This window comes from Acinonyx jubatus, chromosome B3, assembly GCF_027475565.1.
Source record: "Acinonyx jubatus isolate Ajub_Pintada_27869175 chromosome B3, VMU_Ajub_asm_v1.0, whole genome shotgun sequence".
NCBI lineage: Eukaryota > Metazoa > Chordata > Mammalia > Carnivora > Felidae > Acinonyx > Acinonyx jubatus.
The window spans coordinates 134,444,670-134,462,306 of NC_069386.1; the positions used below are offsets into that span (position 1 = coordinate 134,444,670).

At 42.6% G+C, this 17,637-nt stretch overlaps 1 protein-coding gene across 4 annotated transcripts in view; it reads left to right on the forward strand.

The window, feature by feature from the left end:
- Positions 1-3,604: 3,604 nt before the first annotated feature.
- Positions 3,605-17,637, forward strand: part of PPP4R4 (protein phosphatase 4 regulatory subunit 4) — a 109,327-nt gene continuing 95,294 nt past the window's right edge. For all 4 annotated transcript variants that reach the window (XM_053224889.1, XM_053224890.1, XM_053224891.1 and 1 more), the window contains exons 1-2: positions 3,605-3,858; positions 5,267-5,340. In XM_053224889.1, coding sequence (XP_053080864.1) covers positions 3,739-3,858; positions 5,267-5,340 — 194 coding nt within the window. In that variant the 5' untranslated portion in view covers positions 3,605-3,738. The remainder of the gene's footprint in view (positions 3,859-5,266; positions 5,341-17,637) is intronic.

Genomic DNA, 17,637 nt, shown 5'->3' on the forward strand with positions numbered 1-17,637 from the left:
TTGTGCTGAGTACTACTGAGTCTGATCTTAGAGAAGAGTAAAGTGGGGGACAGAGTGGCTAAGTACCTTGCACAATAGGAAGTAGGAGAGCCGGATTCCAGGCAGTTGGCCAGGGCCAATCAGGCAGTTCGGCTCCGAAGTCCATGCACTTAACCACCATGTTCTTGTTGAATGAATAAATGAAATGAGTAAATCTAGCTTCCCTTAGCTGTGTGCTCGTGCCTGAGCCATACAACTTCTCTGAGCCTTAATTTCATGGTCTGTAAAACTGGAATAGTGGTGCATTTCTCCTGTGCTTCATAGGAGTGCTTCTAGGATGCATTGAGACAAGTCGTAAGAAAAGCAGTTCAGATAAGAAAAGCAGCTCCAAGGCTCCGCCCACTGCATGTCACTGGCAGGGCTGGCATTGGGACGAAGGTCTCCCGGCGGCCAGGCTGGGGCAGGCTATCTCTCCTACAGGGTGGTAACTACAGCTACAGATGCTAGTCACCAAACTGAACAATTTCCCTTCACCAGTCTCTTACCCTGTAACAGCCAACAGCAAAGCTATGCCTGTGCATTCCATCAATGTTTCACTGAAGGCTATCAAGTCTCAAACGATGACGGTACAAAATCTAAATAGGAGATGATACTTTGCTGAAGCAGGGTAAAGCTTACAAATATTATTTAGTATCGGTTGTAAACGAGGGGGAAAGAGGACAATTTTGGAAATTGGCAGGAAAGGGGGGCTGCAAGGTGCTGCTCAGGAAAATCGGCACCCCCGCGTCTTTGCGTCTTCTCCTGATCTCTTCAAGCTCCATTTTCCCCTCCATCCCTCCTTAATGTGGAGCAGGGATCAGAATACCTGGATTTTAGCTACTGGGTAACCACTGACCATTTTTGCTTTGAACCTCAGAGGCGATATTGAATAAAAAAAAGAGCAAAGCGTGGGAGGATTCATCATATATTAGGACATGCAACAAAAACAGAGCAGTGGAATCAGTGCAGCACCGGTGTTGGAGCAGAGCTGGATCAACAGAGCAGAAACGAGAGCCCAGAAACAGAGACGTGTGTCTGTTAAGACTTGGTGTAGCACAGAGACGCCAGCACTCATCGGTGGGGGAAAGGACGGATTGTTTGGTGGGTACTGCTGGGCAAACTGGCTCACTATGCAGGGAAAATAACATTGTATTCCTGGTCATGCCATATGTCAGGTGAACTGCAGGTGAATTAAGACGTAACCGTGATAGGTAAAAGTGCGAAGCTATTAAATACGGGAAGATGTAGGAGAATATTCTGAGTAGGAAAAGAGTCTTAAATAAGACCCCCCCCCCCAACACACTACACAAGGCTAAAATGAGATGCATTTGTTGACATCAAAATATGGATTTGCCCTACACTGTAGGATAGGAAAGGCCAAGCTAAAAGGACAGGTGAAAGATTGGGACAAAGACATACAATGTCTAAGACTGACAAGAGATTAATATTTAGAACAGATAAAAAAACCTCCTTCAATTCATTCAGAAAAATAATAGGAAACCTAGCAGAAAAATAGACAGAGGCTGCAAATAGGTAATTCACAGAAGGAAAACATTTCAGTGGTTCTTCAGTATATGGAAAAATGGATAACATCACTTATCAACAAAAAAAGTCAATGAAATTACAATGTGACCCTACTTTGTTAAGAAAAAATTTCTCTTTAATGTTTATTTATTTTTGAGAGAGACAGAGACAGAGCTTGAGCGGGGGAGGGTCAGAAGGAGATGGAGACACAGAATCTGAAACAGGCTCCAGGCTCTGAGCTGTCAGCACAGAGCCCGATGCGGGGCTCGAACCCACGGACGATGAGATCATGACCTGAGTCGAAGTCAGACGCCCAACCGACTGAGCCACCCAGGGGCCCCTCAGTGTGATACTACTTTGCTGATATCAGGTTGATATAAATTAGGACATTGGATAATACCAAAGGTTAGCATACAAAGTGGGAAAACAGAACTCTGTCTTCATGTACCACTGCTGGGATTGCGAACTGGCAAAGCCACTCTAGAAGGCAACCGGGCAGACTGAAAACAAGCAGTGTCGACTCCATGACCTGGCAATTTCATTTCTATCTTATGCTCTATCAGGGACACGTCTAATACCATTCAGTGTTGTCTGTGGTTACAAGGAACGGCTGGCAACCTAACTGTCCATTTTAAAGGAATTGCTAAGTAAAATGAGTTAGATGTACAAACTGAATGTTGTTAGTGGTCAGGACTAATGAACTCCTAGTATACATAGATAGCCCCATGGATAAATCTCTAACACATTATGTTGAGAAAAAAACAAGAAGAAAAGAGTTCTTAGAGTATCTTTCATAATACATAAACAGTATCTTTGGAGGATATATACACATATGGGAACATATCTTAAATATAAGAGAGAGGGTGCAGGGTGCCTGGGTGGCTCAGGCAGTTAAGCTTCAGGACTCTGCCCAAGTCATGATCTTGCAGGGGGTTCAAGCCCCACGTGGGGCTCTGTGCTGAGAGCTCAGAGCCCGGAGCCTGCTTCAGATTGTGTCTCCTCTCAGCCCCTCTCCCACTTGTGCTGTTTGTCTCTCTCTAAAATAAATAAACATTAAAAAAAAAAAGAGAGAGAGGATGCATATGGGGGATAGAGAAATGGGAGTGTGGACAGGACATGGGTGGAAAATAACATAAAATTAAAAAGAGGGGATTTGCTGCTGAAGAGCCTGATCAACACAACTTTTGTCCCCCAAAGTCCAAAAAATGGCCCCGATCCCTTTCCCATGGCTTCCCATTCTTAACAGAATCAAATGCAAGCGACTCAAACGTGCCTGGCCAGAGCAGGGCCTTTCTCCATAAAGGACCTGCCTCTCTCTTCCACCCACTTTGACAAGCAGTCGCTTCCCCTGCACTCCCAGCTTTACCTCCCACAACCAAAACACGCCCAGACTTCTATCCGAAATGGGCTTCCTGTTATTTCTTTAGGAAAGTCTTACTGATCATTTAAGATTCAGTTCGTTTCCCCTCCGGGAGTCCTTTTTGGGCCGCTGCCCCACCCAAATGTTAGACTCTCCAGGACTGTATTCCCCCATCACCCGGGCACACCCCACGTGGTAACTGCTCATTTTGGGTACACATCCCTCCCCCAGGGCTACAGCTGAGCTAGGATGGTCTCCGAGTCCATAGTTCGCCTGCTGGAGTGGGCGATCACTCGAGCGATCACTCGAGTTACTCCACCACGTTGAACACCACAGCAGCCCACCTCCCTCTCTTTCGCGGTCCGGGTCACCAGTTCCGCCTCTCCGCTCCGGGTCCCCGCCCCCAGCCCACCTCCGCAGGCTGCAGGAGGTGGAAGGCTCTGCGCACGCGCCACGGGGCGGGCCGCGGGGAGAGGAGGGCGCAGAAGGGCGGTGGGGGCGACTACAGCTTGGCGCGGCAGTTGCGTCCGGCTCGCGAGCGCCCGGCGCCTGGGGGGGGGCGGGGCCGAGGCAGGCTTGTGGCCCCCCCCCGCCCCTGGCCCCGCCCCCACAGCCCGCCCGCGCGCCCCGCCCCGCCCCCTCGCTTTGCCCGCCCCGCCCCCGGGGGCCGCGCTCAGTCTCCCGCCGCTAGCCAGCCTCCCGCCGCTAGCCAGCCTCCCGCCGGGCTCCCGCGGCCGAGAGCGGGAGAAAGTCCTGCTGGTGGGCGGTCGCGGGGCTGCGAGCGTCCGGCATCCCGGGGCCGCTCTGGCCCGGGCGGCGAGGGGGCCCGGCGGTCCATGCATCCGCCGCCGCCCGCCGCCGACGCGATGGATTTCAGTCAGAACAGCCTGTTCGGCTACATGGAGGACCTGCAGGAGCTCACCATCATCGAGAGGCCGGTCCGCCGGAGCCTCAAGGTGCGCACCGGGGAGGAGGAAGTGCCCGCAGGGCGCCTGGCGGCCGGCCCGCGCCCCGACCCCGTCCCGTCCCCTTTTCCTTCCCGAGCGACCCGGGACCCTTTCGGAGTCGGGCTGGCCCCTCAGTCCTCCTCCAGTCGCCGTGTCACCCTAAACCGGCCCCTGCCGGCGCCCGTGCTTCGACGCAGCCCCGGTTCTCCCAGCTCGGACCTCAATCCCCGAGGGACTGGCCCCTCGCACGCACTGGGCTCCCCAGCCCCCCGCCCCGGACCCCTTTCCCAAGCCGCCCCAGGAACGGCCGGCCCAGCGGTGTCCCCCGAGCCGCCCCTCTAGGACAGCCTTGGCCCCTCATCCTTCCGCCCTGCGGGAGCTGCCCCTCCAGCCGCCTCCTGGTCCCCTCCTGAGTGCCCCCCCCACCTGTCCCCGTCCCACTCCTCCGTCATCACAGCTCCTGCCCCCCCTCCCTGAGACACCCCGGATCCCGCTCGCCCCTTCCTCCATCCGAGCAAGCTCGGTCGCCTGTGCCCCCAAGCCAGCCAGGCCTCCCTTCACCTCCCACCCAGCACCCATGCTGGAGTCGTCCTGCTACCGATCTTCAGAGCCCTCTCGACCCTTGGCCCCCATCCTGAGTCACTGCGCGTCCTTTCTTCCCAGCCCCTCCAGGACTCCAGCTGGGACCCTGATCCCCACCTGCCTTTAGGGAGTCAGCCTTCAGTTTTCTCCCCCACCCCGCAGAGTCATCTTGGTCCCAGCCTCCAACCCTCGCTGCTGGCAGACCTACTTTACGGACCACCCCCTCCCCCAGCCGTCCTCTCAATAGCTCCCTTTAGCTCCTCTCACTCCCACCTGCCGCAATATCGCGAATCTTTGATTTCCTTCCAGCCCCGGAGTTTATTCCCTTCCCCCACTCCACATTTCGTCTTTTTTCATACTCACTCGGCTGCAGTTTGCATCTATTCCCCCTTTGAGCATTTTCTGGGGTGGAAAATGCTGGAGAAACCGCCTTGGGGTATTAGAGATTAAAAGTGTGTATAGATATGCATATAAAATCGAGTTCTAAACTCGATTAAACTCAATTAAACAGCAATGTTCTAAAGCCACAATGTAATTCTCAAGCTTCAGTCTAGAAGCTAGAAGAGTTTAAAAAAAGAAAAAACAACAACAGAAAAAACAAACAACCTCAAACTCCACCACCCAAACCCAACAATTCAAGAAAATTAGAGACCTCTGTGGTTGAGGTCGGCATGTAGAGTCCTTGATTAGTTTTCAGTGGTAATGTTTAATTGTGAAACTTTTTCGTTCGTCTCTACTCATGTGGGGTTCCCGGAGGGGTCACGGGGGGGGGGGGCGAGACTGATCCATGTTTGTGTACATAATTTGTATTTTATTTGTATTTTACGCTTGACAGACACCCGAAGAAATAGAAAGATTGACAGTCGATGAAGACCTCAGTGATATTGAAAGGGCTGTTTATCTGCTCAGGTATTTCCCGAAGTCTTTCTGTGAAATTGTTGCGGTTTCCCTGTGGCTGCGTGGATGAATGCCGTTGTGAAATGTCAGGTTACTGGTTCTGTTCAGATTTACTTGAACAGGGTACTTTGGCATGTGTAGCACTTGATTATGTTATACGGTTTTGGTATGGACTTAACGCATTTGAGAACCGAGATCAAATAAGACAACCAACTTACAGAATATTCCTTGGAGCAGGAGGAATAGAACAGCCAAGGGTTTGAATTTGACCTCATCCTTATTTTCTGGCTTTGGTTGTTCTCCCACAGATCCACTAAGTTTAGATGAGAGTTAAAGAATGTCCAGTGATTAATTTTAAGTTACCCATAGAGTAGGACTGTGATGTGCTATTTGCTGTATAGAACCCCCCCTTCCCTCCCTCCCCCCCCCATAGGGTAGTTCAATTGGTTGCTCACGATATCCTGTTTTATATTACTTTTGCTATGTAAGCTTCGTCATTTTGTCTGAAAGATTTTAAAATGTAATTGAGCCTACTCTCATTTAAGTTTAATCTCACAAACTCTGCAGAACTGCTCAGTGCAAATGGTTATTAGAAATATTTACCAAATTTCAACTGTTTGAATTAAACACTTTGGATTTAGCTTCCTAAAAGCTAATGCAGTGAACATTAATGAATTTAGCTGTGAAAATACTTCAGAAGCAGAAATTTTCCTAAGGTAGTTTGTGTCCATTTGTTTTAAAACTTTTCTTTAACTTGCAGTGACATGTTTTCCCCTTTGGCAAGTGAGTTTTCACTTCTGTTTTTTAGAATCAGATTTTGAAACCTGGTGTTATTTACCTGCCCAGATATTTATCATCCTTGTTTCCTTAGCTTAGGTCAGCTTTGCCAGTTTCAGGTGCTGGCAAGTTTCCCCTTCTCCTTTCTAATTTATAGGTCATGTGTCTGGTCCCATGTTACTCAGTGGAGGATCCTGTTTAAAAAAAAAAAAATCCCTCCCTATGACTTTCATTCTCTTAATTATTCTTTAGCCTTTTCATGGCCTCTTGGGTTTCTGCACTCAGTCAGAATTGTAGCGTGCTTACAATTTAGACGTTCTCTCTAATAATTCTATCACTTGAAAATCTTTCTGGATCTTAGACCTTATGTTGGTGTTATTTCCCCTCTTTTGGTGATCTTTGGTAGCATGCTGTCATTATTTCTTCCTATTTATTTAAAAGAAAACTTTCATTTATGTATGAGTTAACTATGTGTTTTTGGTGTTTACACAGAATAATTCCATGTTTAACCTTTTTTTGATACTTGATTGTATTATTGTGTTGAAGTACTTTATTCCTTAGTAATTAACATGTCCAATATGGTGAACAACAGTTGTAAACTTCTGCCTTTTCCCACGGTTTTTTTGTTTAGAGTAGGTAGACAATCGAGGAGACTTTGCATAAGTATCTGTTAACATATAGCAGTTAATGATTTGTAATAATTTTCCTACTTCTCTCCTACGGAATTCTCTTTCGCATAACTTCTTACATTAAGAAACGGACAGCCTTGCTCTACTTACTTGTGACAGCAGATACCTTACTCTAGATATCAATGACAAGGCTTCTTTTTTAGGAGCACGTACTTGTACTTGTTTTCTATGTTGCTTTTATGGTTTGTTAGTGATCTGCGGTGTCTTAAGTTGTCTGTATTTCTTAGGCACAGAACGTAAGTTTCATCCAGTTCTGGAATTTACAAAGCCCTTTAGAGACAGATGGGTCCTCTCATTCTTAGACAAGGTTTTAAAAGAGATCTGATGTCTCCTTTAGTTTCTTGTGGCTCATCTACCTTGAAGGAGGTTTGCAAGGTGACTCGGCAGGCGAACACAGGTTTGGTTGTGTATAGGTTCTCCCTCCGACTTCTTCTTGGATTCCTACGGCCTTACCACCCCCTGGGGGAAAGTGGGATTTCACCTTTAGGACAGCTTCTGAAGGAATAACAGCACACTGCCTGAAAGGTTTCTTTCTTCCCTAGGATTCAGGGGAGGGTGTGGGATTGTGTTATAGATAAGTTCTGTTACAGCCTCATCTGCTTATATTGAGCCTTTTATTTTTTCATTGTACTTTCCAGTGGTGTAGAACCTCCTACCGAGACCTGTTTTTTTTGTTTTTTCTTTGATTTTCAGCTTTATTTTCGAGTACTTTACCCTTTGTATTGGATCTTTAATATCCAGATTTTTTTTTCCTCCCTCTCCGTCTTTGAATATCAGATTTGTTTCTTCAGCTCTCTTATTTTGTATATTAAAACTGTTTTGGAATATTATGTTATTAGAATTCAGACAAGTTTGTTTGCATCACACAAGCTGTATATCCATGGAGGTTCTGGTAGCATTGGGATTGAATCTAATATCTGAAACATTATATACAGAGGACTGTCATCCAGTGAAAAACAAATCACACTGTTCATTATCTTACCCTAAAATATGTTAGATCAATTGTTAATGCAGTTTTCGTAATTAAGTTTAGAACATTACGGTATTTGAAGACATGACACAGATGAATTTGTGGTTTTGCATAAATACGATGCCGATCCATCCATCTGTGGCATTTAGTGCTGAAGCAAAACAGCTTTCCTAATTGTCACAGCTTGTGGCTTAGTCAAAATCCTATCACATCATCTTTTTCCTGTTCTCTGTCTTCTTCGTGATTTTGGCATATATTTTAGAAACGTACTTGAAGTATGTGAATAATTTTGCTAGAGAAGAGCCCTAAGTTAGTACACTGTGCTTTCATTTGGTAAATCTTTACTTAAATACCTCTAACTGCCTCCAGATCAGTTCTAGACCCTTAAACTTGGCAGAAGTGGCTCCCTCTTAGCTGTGCAATGTGATGTTCCACCAGGCCCTCGACTTTTTTTTTTTAATGGCTTGATTGAGACGCAGTTCATTTGCCCTACAGTTCACCCATGTCAAGCGTGCAGTTCAGTGGATTTTAGTGTTTTCACAGAGCTGTGCAGCCATCACCTCAATCAGCTGTAGAACATTTTTATCATCCCCCAAAGAAACAACTATACCTCTTTGCAGTCACTCCCCGCTCCCCCCCGCCTTCCCGCCTTTGGGAATCACTAGTCTACTTCCTGTCTCTATGGATTTGCCTCTTCTGGACATGTCATGTAATCACACAGTATGTGGCCTTTTGTGACCAGCCTCTTTGAGCATAATGTTTTCAAGGTTCATCCATGTTGTAGCGCGTATCAGAGCTTGCTTTCTTTCTGTTGCCGAGTAGTATTGTATTGTGTGGGTGTATCACCTTTTGCTTGTTCATTCATCGGTTGATGGGCACTTGGGTGGTTTCCACTCAGTCCTTTAGTTTTTGAAACAGTCCTGCCTCTTCGCTGTTACTCATAGTCATCATCTTCATCCTTAGCTCTGCTTGTCCCTGTCCTGCGATACCTTTCATTATACCGGTTCAACGTTTTCCATCCCCAGGATCCAGCTATGATCTTGCCTCTAACGGAGAGCCTTTATTGACTGCTGAAACCACGTGGAGCCCAGGCTTCTGTGAGCTCCCTTATCACTTATTGATGGCTTCCCTCAAGCGATGATTAATCACTACATTGTATTTCTTAGCCTGTGTGTGTGAACATTTTCTTTCATTGTAAGCTCCCAGAGGGCAAGCCGTCTTTTATGTTGTTGCTGTTTCATTCTTTCTGGTTCTGTGCTGTGATTTAAACATATACCTCTTCATAAAGTGTATTTATTTATTTTAAGTTGACCAAAATGCCAGATGAGTTAAACAACTTCTGATTTTTTTTTTTTTTTGTATTGTGGACGGTAGAATCAGACAGATTTAGATTATAGCTTATTCTACTGTTTATTATCTGTTTGACCAGGAACACATTTTGCGGTCTCTTTTTTTCATCTGTAAATTGGAAATGGCAATTCCTGTTTCCTAAGGTTGTGTAATGTGGGGAGCCCTGATACAGAATAGGTACCCATTTAATGTTAATTTCCTTCTGTCTCTTTTCCCAGTCCTTACTTCCTTGTTACTTAGGTTCTCAAGGTACATTTCAAACTTTTAAGAAAGGATAACAATATTAATTTTGCCATCCAGTAATTTAGTAAAGTATCTGGCAAGTAAAGTATGTCGACTGAAGTTTGTGATAGATACCTATTAACTTCCTTTACTAATAGGATTTATCAGAAACCAGGACCTTCACAAATTCTAATTAAACATTTTTAAACTGAGTGATAAGGTCAGCCTGTTTTACAGATTTATATTTTTGTACCAAATGACTCTATCTTAAGCAATGTTTGCTCTTAACGTTATGCATAAATTATATTGATTGGTTAATGTACCTAACCTCACTTTTATGTTGCTGCTTTTCCAGTCACTTTACACTGTGAGTTTTAAAACATTTTGCACTTTGTCTTCCAGGGACAGTCACCTAAAGTGTGTGTCTTTAATTAGGAAATTTTCCCCTTCCTAATCACCACCCCACCACCTTTTTTTATTTTTTAAAGGAGTAAGTGCTCCCCCTAGTGATATCTCAGAGGAGATTTCTGCCGCCAAATCTAGAAATTAACAAAAGAACCAAAGTGCTGTAAACTCTGGCTACCGCTGATCACATGTGGGAACTCTCCCATTCAAGACCAGAACAGGACAGCAGTAGGATAGCGGGGGAAGAACTTCGGTGATGAGCTTGGCTATGGCTAGGGTTTGACTGTTTTATCTTTAATTTTTTTTTAACGTTTATTTATTTTTGAGAGAGAGAAAGAGAAAGAGAGTGTGGGAGCAAGGGAGGGGCAGAGAGAGAGGGAGACACAGAATCCGAAGCAGGCTCCAGGCTCTGAGCTGTCAGCACAGAGCCCGACACGGGGCTCAAACCCATGAGCTGTAAGAGCATGACCTGAGCTGAAGTCAGAAACTTAACCAACTGAGCCTCCCAAGTGTCCCTGGTTGTTTTATCTTTCAAAATACCTATCCTGTTTGCTGTGCAAATGTGAAAAGTTGTGTGAAGAACTCCTTTGTGTGTCCTTATTTCTAAGATCTTCTACATCCCCAGACTTCTTTCATCTTCACTATTAATTTCTTTTTTGGATGCCTTTCTGCGTTTTAGTACTGTTTCAGTGAGGTGGGTGTTGAAGGGTTGTGTGTGTACATTGAGAGAGACTGTGTGTGTATATGTGCGGTGGGCACCTGAATGTCTAGTTTGCTTGCCCAGTTTTCTTGAGTGATGTACAGAAGAGCCTTTTTAATACCTCACAATTGGAGTAGACTGTTGGCTGGCTAATCCAAAAAAAAATTGGTCAACCTGGGGACTCATCAATGTGGTGCCTACGTTCAACGTTTTCTTTTAGGGAAAAAAAATTCGAATTTGTTTACCAGTCTTTTGTTGTATGTCTACTGCCTTTTCTTTGAGTATAGGTCTGATTACAGTTCAGGGTCTACATTTATCTATCTATCTATCTATCCATCCATCCATCCATCCATCCATCCATCCATCCATCCAAATTAGTTAGCATATGGTGCAACAATGATTTCGGGGTAGATTCCTTAATTCCTCTTATCCATTTAGCCCATCCCCCCTCCCACACCCCCTCCAGCAACTCTCTGTTTGTTCTCTATATTTAAGAGTCTCTTATGTTTTGTCCCCTTCCTTGTTTTTATGTTATTTTGTTTCCCTTCCCTTATGTTCATCTGTTTTGTCTCTTAAAATACCCATGTGAGTGAAGTCATCTGATTTTTGTCTTTCTCTGACTAATTTCACTTAGCATAATACCCTCCAGTTCCATCCACGTAGTTGTAAATGACAAGATTTCCTTCTTTTTGATTGCTGAGTAATACTCCATTGTATATATATATACCACATCTTCTTTATGCATTCATCCACCGATGGACATTTGGGCTCTTTCCATACTTTGGCTATTGTTGATAGTGCTGCTATAAACATGGGGGTGCATGTGCCCCTTTGAAACAGCACACCTGTACAGGATCTGCTTTTTTGTATAGATTACCCCCATAATGCACTTAAAGTGTCAAGTTTATGTTTCTTTAAAGCTGAGTGAGAATTCAAAAAGTTGGCTTATGAAGAATTTTGAAAGCATGGTCCTAGATTTTTGTGATTTTCTACTCATCTTCTGCAAGGTGTCTTATTCTTTCTATTTCAATAGCAATTTTCTTTGGGAACTTATCTTTATTGAGTGTTTCTAAAACTTACAATTTAGCTTTCATAGAAATGACTCTTTCGGCATTGTATTTTTATGCAATATTTAATTAAATTATGTAATTGCAATGGCAAGTGAAATTGGGATAACCTGATCTGAGAACAAATGCAATGTAGGTGACTCTTGGTTACAACTCAATTAGACGAGCAGAAGCCTGTGAGCATTCTAGAAAGCAGCCTATTTGCCGTGAGCTTTCAGCCTGCCTTTGACAAGGAAGTGGAGAGTGTTGTTTAGTTGGGAAAATCTTTAACACCATGCTGAGAGAGACACTATCCTTTTTCAAAGCTGGCACTGTGATCACCTTGTTTTGTCCTTGGATACCCAGGCTGTTCCCCTTGTTTCTGCATTCAGTTTGGCCGATGGTCTGGTCTGTTACTCCTTCACTTTTGTATACAAAAAAAAAAAAAAAAAAAAAAAATTAGTGAGCTAGGAATCTCAGTTAAAGAGGTACTTTTTCATAGGCATTTTTTTTTTTGTTTTTTAAAACATGAAAAAAATTTTTTTTTTTTTTTTTTTTTTTTTTTTTGAGAGACAGAAAGCAGGAGCTAGGGAGGGGCAGAGAGAAGGAGACACAGAATCCTAAGCAGGCTCCAGGCTCTGAGCTGTCAGCACAGAGCCCGACGTGGAGCTTGAACCCATGAACTGTGAGATCATGATCTGAGCCGAAGTCTGAGGCTTAACTGACTAAGCCACCCATGTGCCCCTTGTTTTTTAAAACAAACTTTTTGGACATCTGCAGAAATATGCACATATCATAAATATGTAACTTGTGAATTTTTACAAGTGAACACACCCATGTAACCAGCACACAGATTAATAGAACATAATCTATCATATTAGCCTCCCTTGTACGCCTGCCAATTTCCTCATATTTCCTGCAAAGAGTAACTACCATCCCTTTAAAAGAATGTATTTTTTTAAGTTTCTTTATTTATTTTGAGAGAGAGAGAGAGAGAGAGAACACCGGCAGGGGAGAGGCAGAGAGAGAGAGAGAGAGGGAGACAGAGGATCCAAAGTGGGCTCTGTGCTGACAGCAGAGAGCCTGATGTGGGGCTTGAACCTGTGAACCATGAGATCATGACCTGAGCTCAAGTTGGATGCTTAACTCATTTAGCCCCCAGGCGCCCCTACCATCCAGACTTTTAACATCATAGATTAGTTTGCCTGATTTTGAATGTTGTATGGTAGGAACCATGGAATGTACTGTTTTGTGCTTAGTTTTCGCTGAACCTTTTCAAAAAGAGATTTGTCCGTATTATTACATGGAGAAATAGATTGTTCATTTTCACTGCTGTAGAGTATTCCATTATAGGCCACAATTTATTTATTCATTCCACTGTTGATGGGCATCTGGCTTGTTTTCAGTTTTTGGCTATTCTGATTAATGCTGCTGCAAATGTTCATGTACACATTTCTTTCAGTTATTTTCACAGAAGTAGAATTATTGGTCATCAGTATATGCATATCTCTAGCTTAAACGATACTGCTGAAAAGTTTTCTAAATTGTGCCAATTTAAACTACTGTCAGCAGTGTATGAGTGGTCCCAACCCTTATATTTTAGGAAACAAAGTGTCAAACTTTATAGTATGTAAATTTTCTAGCACTTTTAATTAAGAACTGCCTGCTTAATAGCCTGAGGAGGTTTCTGTTTTCCTGTGCATGATTTACATATGCCATTGAACATCTTTCTTTCCTTACAAGAGTGTTTCTGTAAGTTTTTCTAGTTAGTCCTTATGCTACTAGACTGTTTGGTTAGAAGGTCTTCTAGAAGTACCACCTTCAGTTGGTGCCCTTTTAGTGATTCCAAGAGGTCCCATTAAAAAAAAAATTGTGCAAATAATCATCCTCTGTGAAGGTGATGCTCAAATGACTTCTGCATAGAAATAGGAAGCATCTTTACTTCCATGTTTTGGGATAGAGGGATCAGTGTTTCACATATCAAGAGAGGTATATAATGGATTCCAGCTAAATATATGTCTTACATTATTGCTTAGGCCACATTGGTCCTTGGCAAACCTTGAATTCCCTGTTTTGGAAAAGTACTGGGTCACTGAATATAAGGGGTTTGGTGATTATTTCCATCTCCTTTTCCTTGTCTTTTGTCGTGAGAATAACAGTGGCATCTACTCTTTTTTTTTTTCTATTTACTGAAGCTTCAGAAGGCTCTCCCTGTGACATCAGTCGAAAGCAGAAGGCTCTCATGGGAACTGTAGAAAAAGCTTTAAAAAAAGTAAACTATTGTCATCAATGTAAAAGTGACCCACATCATGTCATGGGGAAGATCTGGAACTGGCTAACATGATGTGATTATGCAAGATTTGGGCCGTGTTTATCTTGTGAAGTAGAGGCCGAGATACTAACAATGGAAAAGATTTGTAACGTAACTAATAGTTACTTGAGAATAAGTCTTAGGAGTTTAAGTTAAAACATGCAGAATATTTATTGAGTCCTTGTTATACGTTAGGCATCACCTGGGGAATGAATGACATTATACCAGCAGATACTTATGTTCAGGGAAGTACCCGTTTAAGGAAGCAAATGCATTTTTCTTTGAGTTCAGTAGAAGATAGAGGTCATCCCCAGTTAATAAGTATGTTGGGTGTCGAGAAGGCGGGACATTATGTCAGAAATACTTGATAGTGTCAGACCAGATTTATTCTTGGAAGCTGGGGCTCACTCATTTACTTACTGAGAGACCTTGGGCAAATTGCTTAGCTTCTCTGAGTCCAAGCCTCCTATTCTAAAATGGGAATAATAATACCTACGCTGTAGGATTGTTAAGGTTAGAGGAGATGTATGTAGAAGGCACAATGCTTGGCACAGAGTGGTGTTTAGGAAAGGGTAGTTGTTGGTGGTCTCTTTTTAAAAAATTTGTTTTTAATATTTATTTTTGAGGGAGAGAGAGAGAGAGAGAGAGACAGTGTGAGCAGGGAGGGGCAGAGAGAGAGGGAGACACAGAATCTGAAGCAGGCTCCAGGCTCTGAGCTGTCAGCACAGAGTCCGACGTGGGGCTCGAACTCACGGAGTGTAAGATCATGACCTGAGCCGAAGTGGGACACTTAACCGACTGAGCCACCTGGGCGCCCCAACCATTGATCTGCTTTACAGTGTAGACATATGTTTTCATATCTTTTGGATAAATGCCTAAACACGGGATGCTGGGTTATATGGTGAATGCATGTATTTCCATTTTTATAGTTTTTTGAGGTATAATTGATTGCCAATAAACTACACATATTTTAACTGTACAATTTAGTGAATTTTGATACACACACATATATGACAAATATATAACTATGTATGTATAAAAGAAAGTAACTTTGTGTCCCCTTTTAATACCCTCTCCCTTTCCTCTGATCCTCTCTCCCACTCTAGGCAACCACTGATCGACTTTGTGTCACTATGGCTTAGTTTGCAGTTTTTAGAATTTTATAGAAATGTATCAGAATATCTATTTTTTTTGGTCTGGCTTCTTTTGCTCAGCTTAATTATTGTGAAGTTCATGTATAATGTTGCATGTGTCAATAGTTTATTTCGGTTTATTATTGATAATTACTCCCATTTTAAGAATATAACCTATTTTGCTTCTCTGTTCATCCACTGATGGACACTTGGGTAATTTCCAGGTTTTGGTTACCACAGACTTAAGTGGCTGTGAACATTCACGTACAAATCTTTGGTGGACGTGTGCTTTCCTCCTCTGGGATACAGCTAGGAGAGCAATGGCTGGGTCATGTAATAGGTACATACTTATGTTTTTAAGAAACTGCTAACCTGTTTCCAAAACAATAATTTAACACTTCCAGGCAGAGTATGACAGCCTTTTTAGTTCCAAGGTATTTAGTGGTATTTCTAGTGGTCCAATGTGATGATATTTCATTGTATATTGGATTTCCCAATAATTTGGGATTTGGATTTCCCAAATGACCAGTGGACGTTGAACATCATTACGTGAGCTTATAAGCCAGCCATACGTCTTGTTTGGTAAAGTATCTGTTCAAAGCTTTTGCCCGTTTGTTGGATATATGTTTTGGAGACATTTTTTCCCAGTCTGTGGTTTTTTTAATTTTTGTAAAAAGTATTTTTTTAAGAGGAAAGGTTTTTTTTTTTTTTTTTTTTTGCTTTGTTGTGGCCTAATTTGATGAGGTCTAATTTATTGATTTCTTTCCCCTTTATAATTGGTATTTTTTTTGTGTTCTGTTTAAGAGATCTTTGCCAAGTTCCAGCTCATGAAGATTTTTTCTTTTGTTTTCTTTTAGCAGTTTTAAGGTGTTAGCTCCTAATTTTAAGTCTGTGATCTATTTCCGGATAAAATTTCCAGATGGTTGAGGTTAATTTGTTTGCACATGGCTATAACGTGCAATAGAAAGGGCCAATTTGCTATTGTTAAAAATAAGGGGATGTGGCATCTGTGTTTGTGGCCGTATTCAAGTCCCTTGGGTTCTTCGGGCACCGCTTCCCCCTCTTCCCTTCATGTAATATAATGGGTTGGGCCTGATAGAATTGAAGGCTCCATCCTGCTTTAGCCGAGTAGCCTCACTTCTTAGATACAGGGAAGTTGTTGAATCCCAGTTTATTATTTCATCCACTAGGTGGTGCTAATGGGCATCCCTGTAGGGCAGAAACTCCTTGAAGAGGTGAACAGTTTCACAGCTTTTTTTTTTTTTTTTTAAGTTTATTTATTTTGAGAGGGAGACAGCGAAAGAACGAGTGGGGGAAGGGCAGAGAGGGGGAGAGAGAATCCCAAGCAGGCTCCAGCTGACAGTGTGGAGCCCTACCGGGCCGAGGCGGGGCTCTAACTCACAATCTGGGAGATCATGACCTGAGCTGAAATCAAGAGCTGGGTGCTTAACCGACTGAGCCACCCAGGCACCCCCATTTTCACAGCTTAAAAAAAAAAAAAAAAAAGGTAATTTGTAAAGTAAATGGCCATGATTCAGAAAGTGCCTGTGTTTCATTAAGGATTGGATGCAATAATATTACAATTAAAAAATACTGTTCATTTTGCGGGACTAAAAAATATCAGAAAATATCTTTTCTCTAAAGAGTTTTGCACATTGTGGATTTGGTTTGAATATGTTTTGGGCAGGATGAGAGTTATATGTTCACATACGAAAAATCAGACTGAGAAGTCTGGCTGACTTAGAATTGTCCTATAAATTCTCTTGTAATAAGTTTATAAACTGTATTTATTTAGAAATTCTCTTGGTAATAAAATTATAAACTATATTTGCTTGAAAAGTGGATGGTCTTAAGAGGGAAAGGATTCACAAAAGTCCACAGCCTGGGCTTGTCGGCGAGAGGACACCTCTCCTTGTTGCTCGGATAATGGTGGGGAGGAGGAGGATAGGGGGATAGTTTACGTGTGGATGGTGTATATGTATACCTCACATAATTTTCCAGTTATTTGGGGGATTTTACCAGATACCTTTCTGTTAGGGGTTTCTAGTTTAATTCTGTAGTGGTCACAGAACGTACTGTGTTTGACTTCAGTTCTTTCACATTTGCTGAGATTTGTTTTATGGCCCAGAAAATGGTTGATCTTGGCAAATATTTCATATGCACTTGAAAAGCATGTGTGTTCTGCTCTTGGGTGTGATGTTCTGTAAATGTGAATTCAGTCAGGTTGCTTGATGATATTTTTCAGGTCTTCTGTATCTCTAAAGTTATTTTCTATCCACTCATTCTAGTGATAACAAAGAGTAGAGTACTGAAGTGTCCACAAAGGTGGATTTGTCTCTTCTTTCAAATCTATCAGTTTTACTAGTAGTTCAAGTATTTTGATTTCTGTAGTTAGGTGCATATACAGTTAGGGTTGTTACGTTTTCTTGGTGATTTAACTCCTTTATAGTTATGTCATATTTGTCTTTATCCCTAGAAATAGAACTTGAAGTGTACTTTATCTGATATTAATGTACTTGAGCTTTCTTTTGGTTAGTGTTTACACGGTATATCATTTCCTGCCCTTTTGCTTTTTAAAAAAATATACTTTGGGGGAATTACTTTAGGTTTTCAGAAAAGTCACAAAAATAGTTCAGAGAATTCCAGCATACGTTTCACCAGTTTCCTCTAAAAGTAATATCTTACATAACCTTAGTATATTTGTCA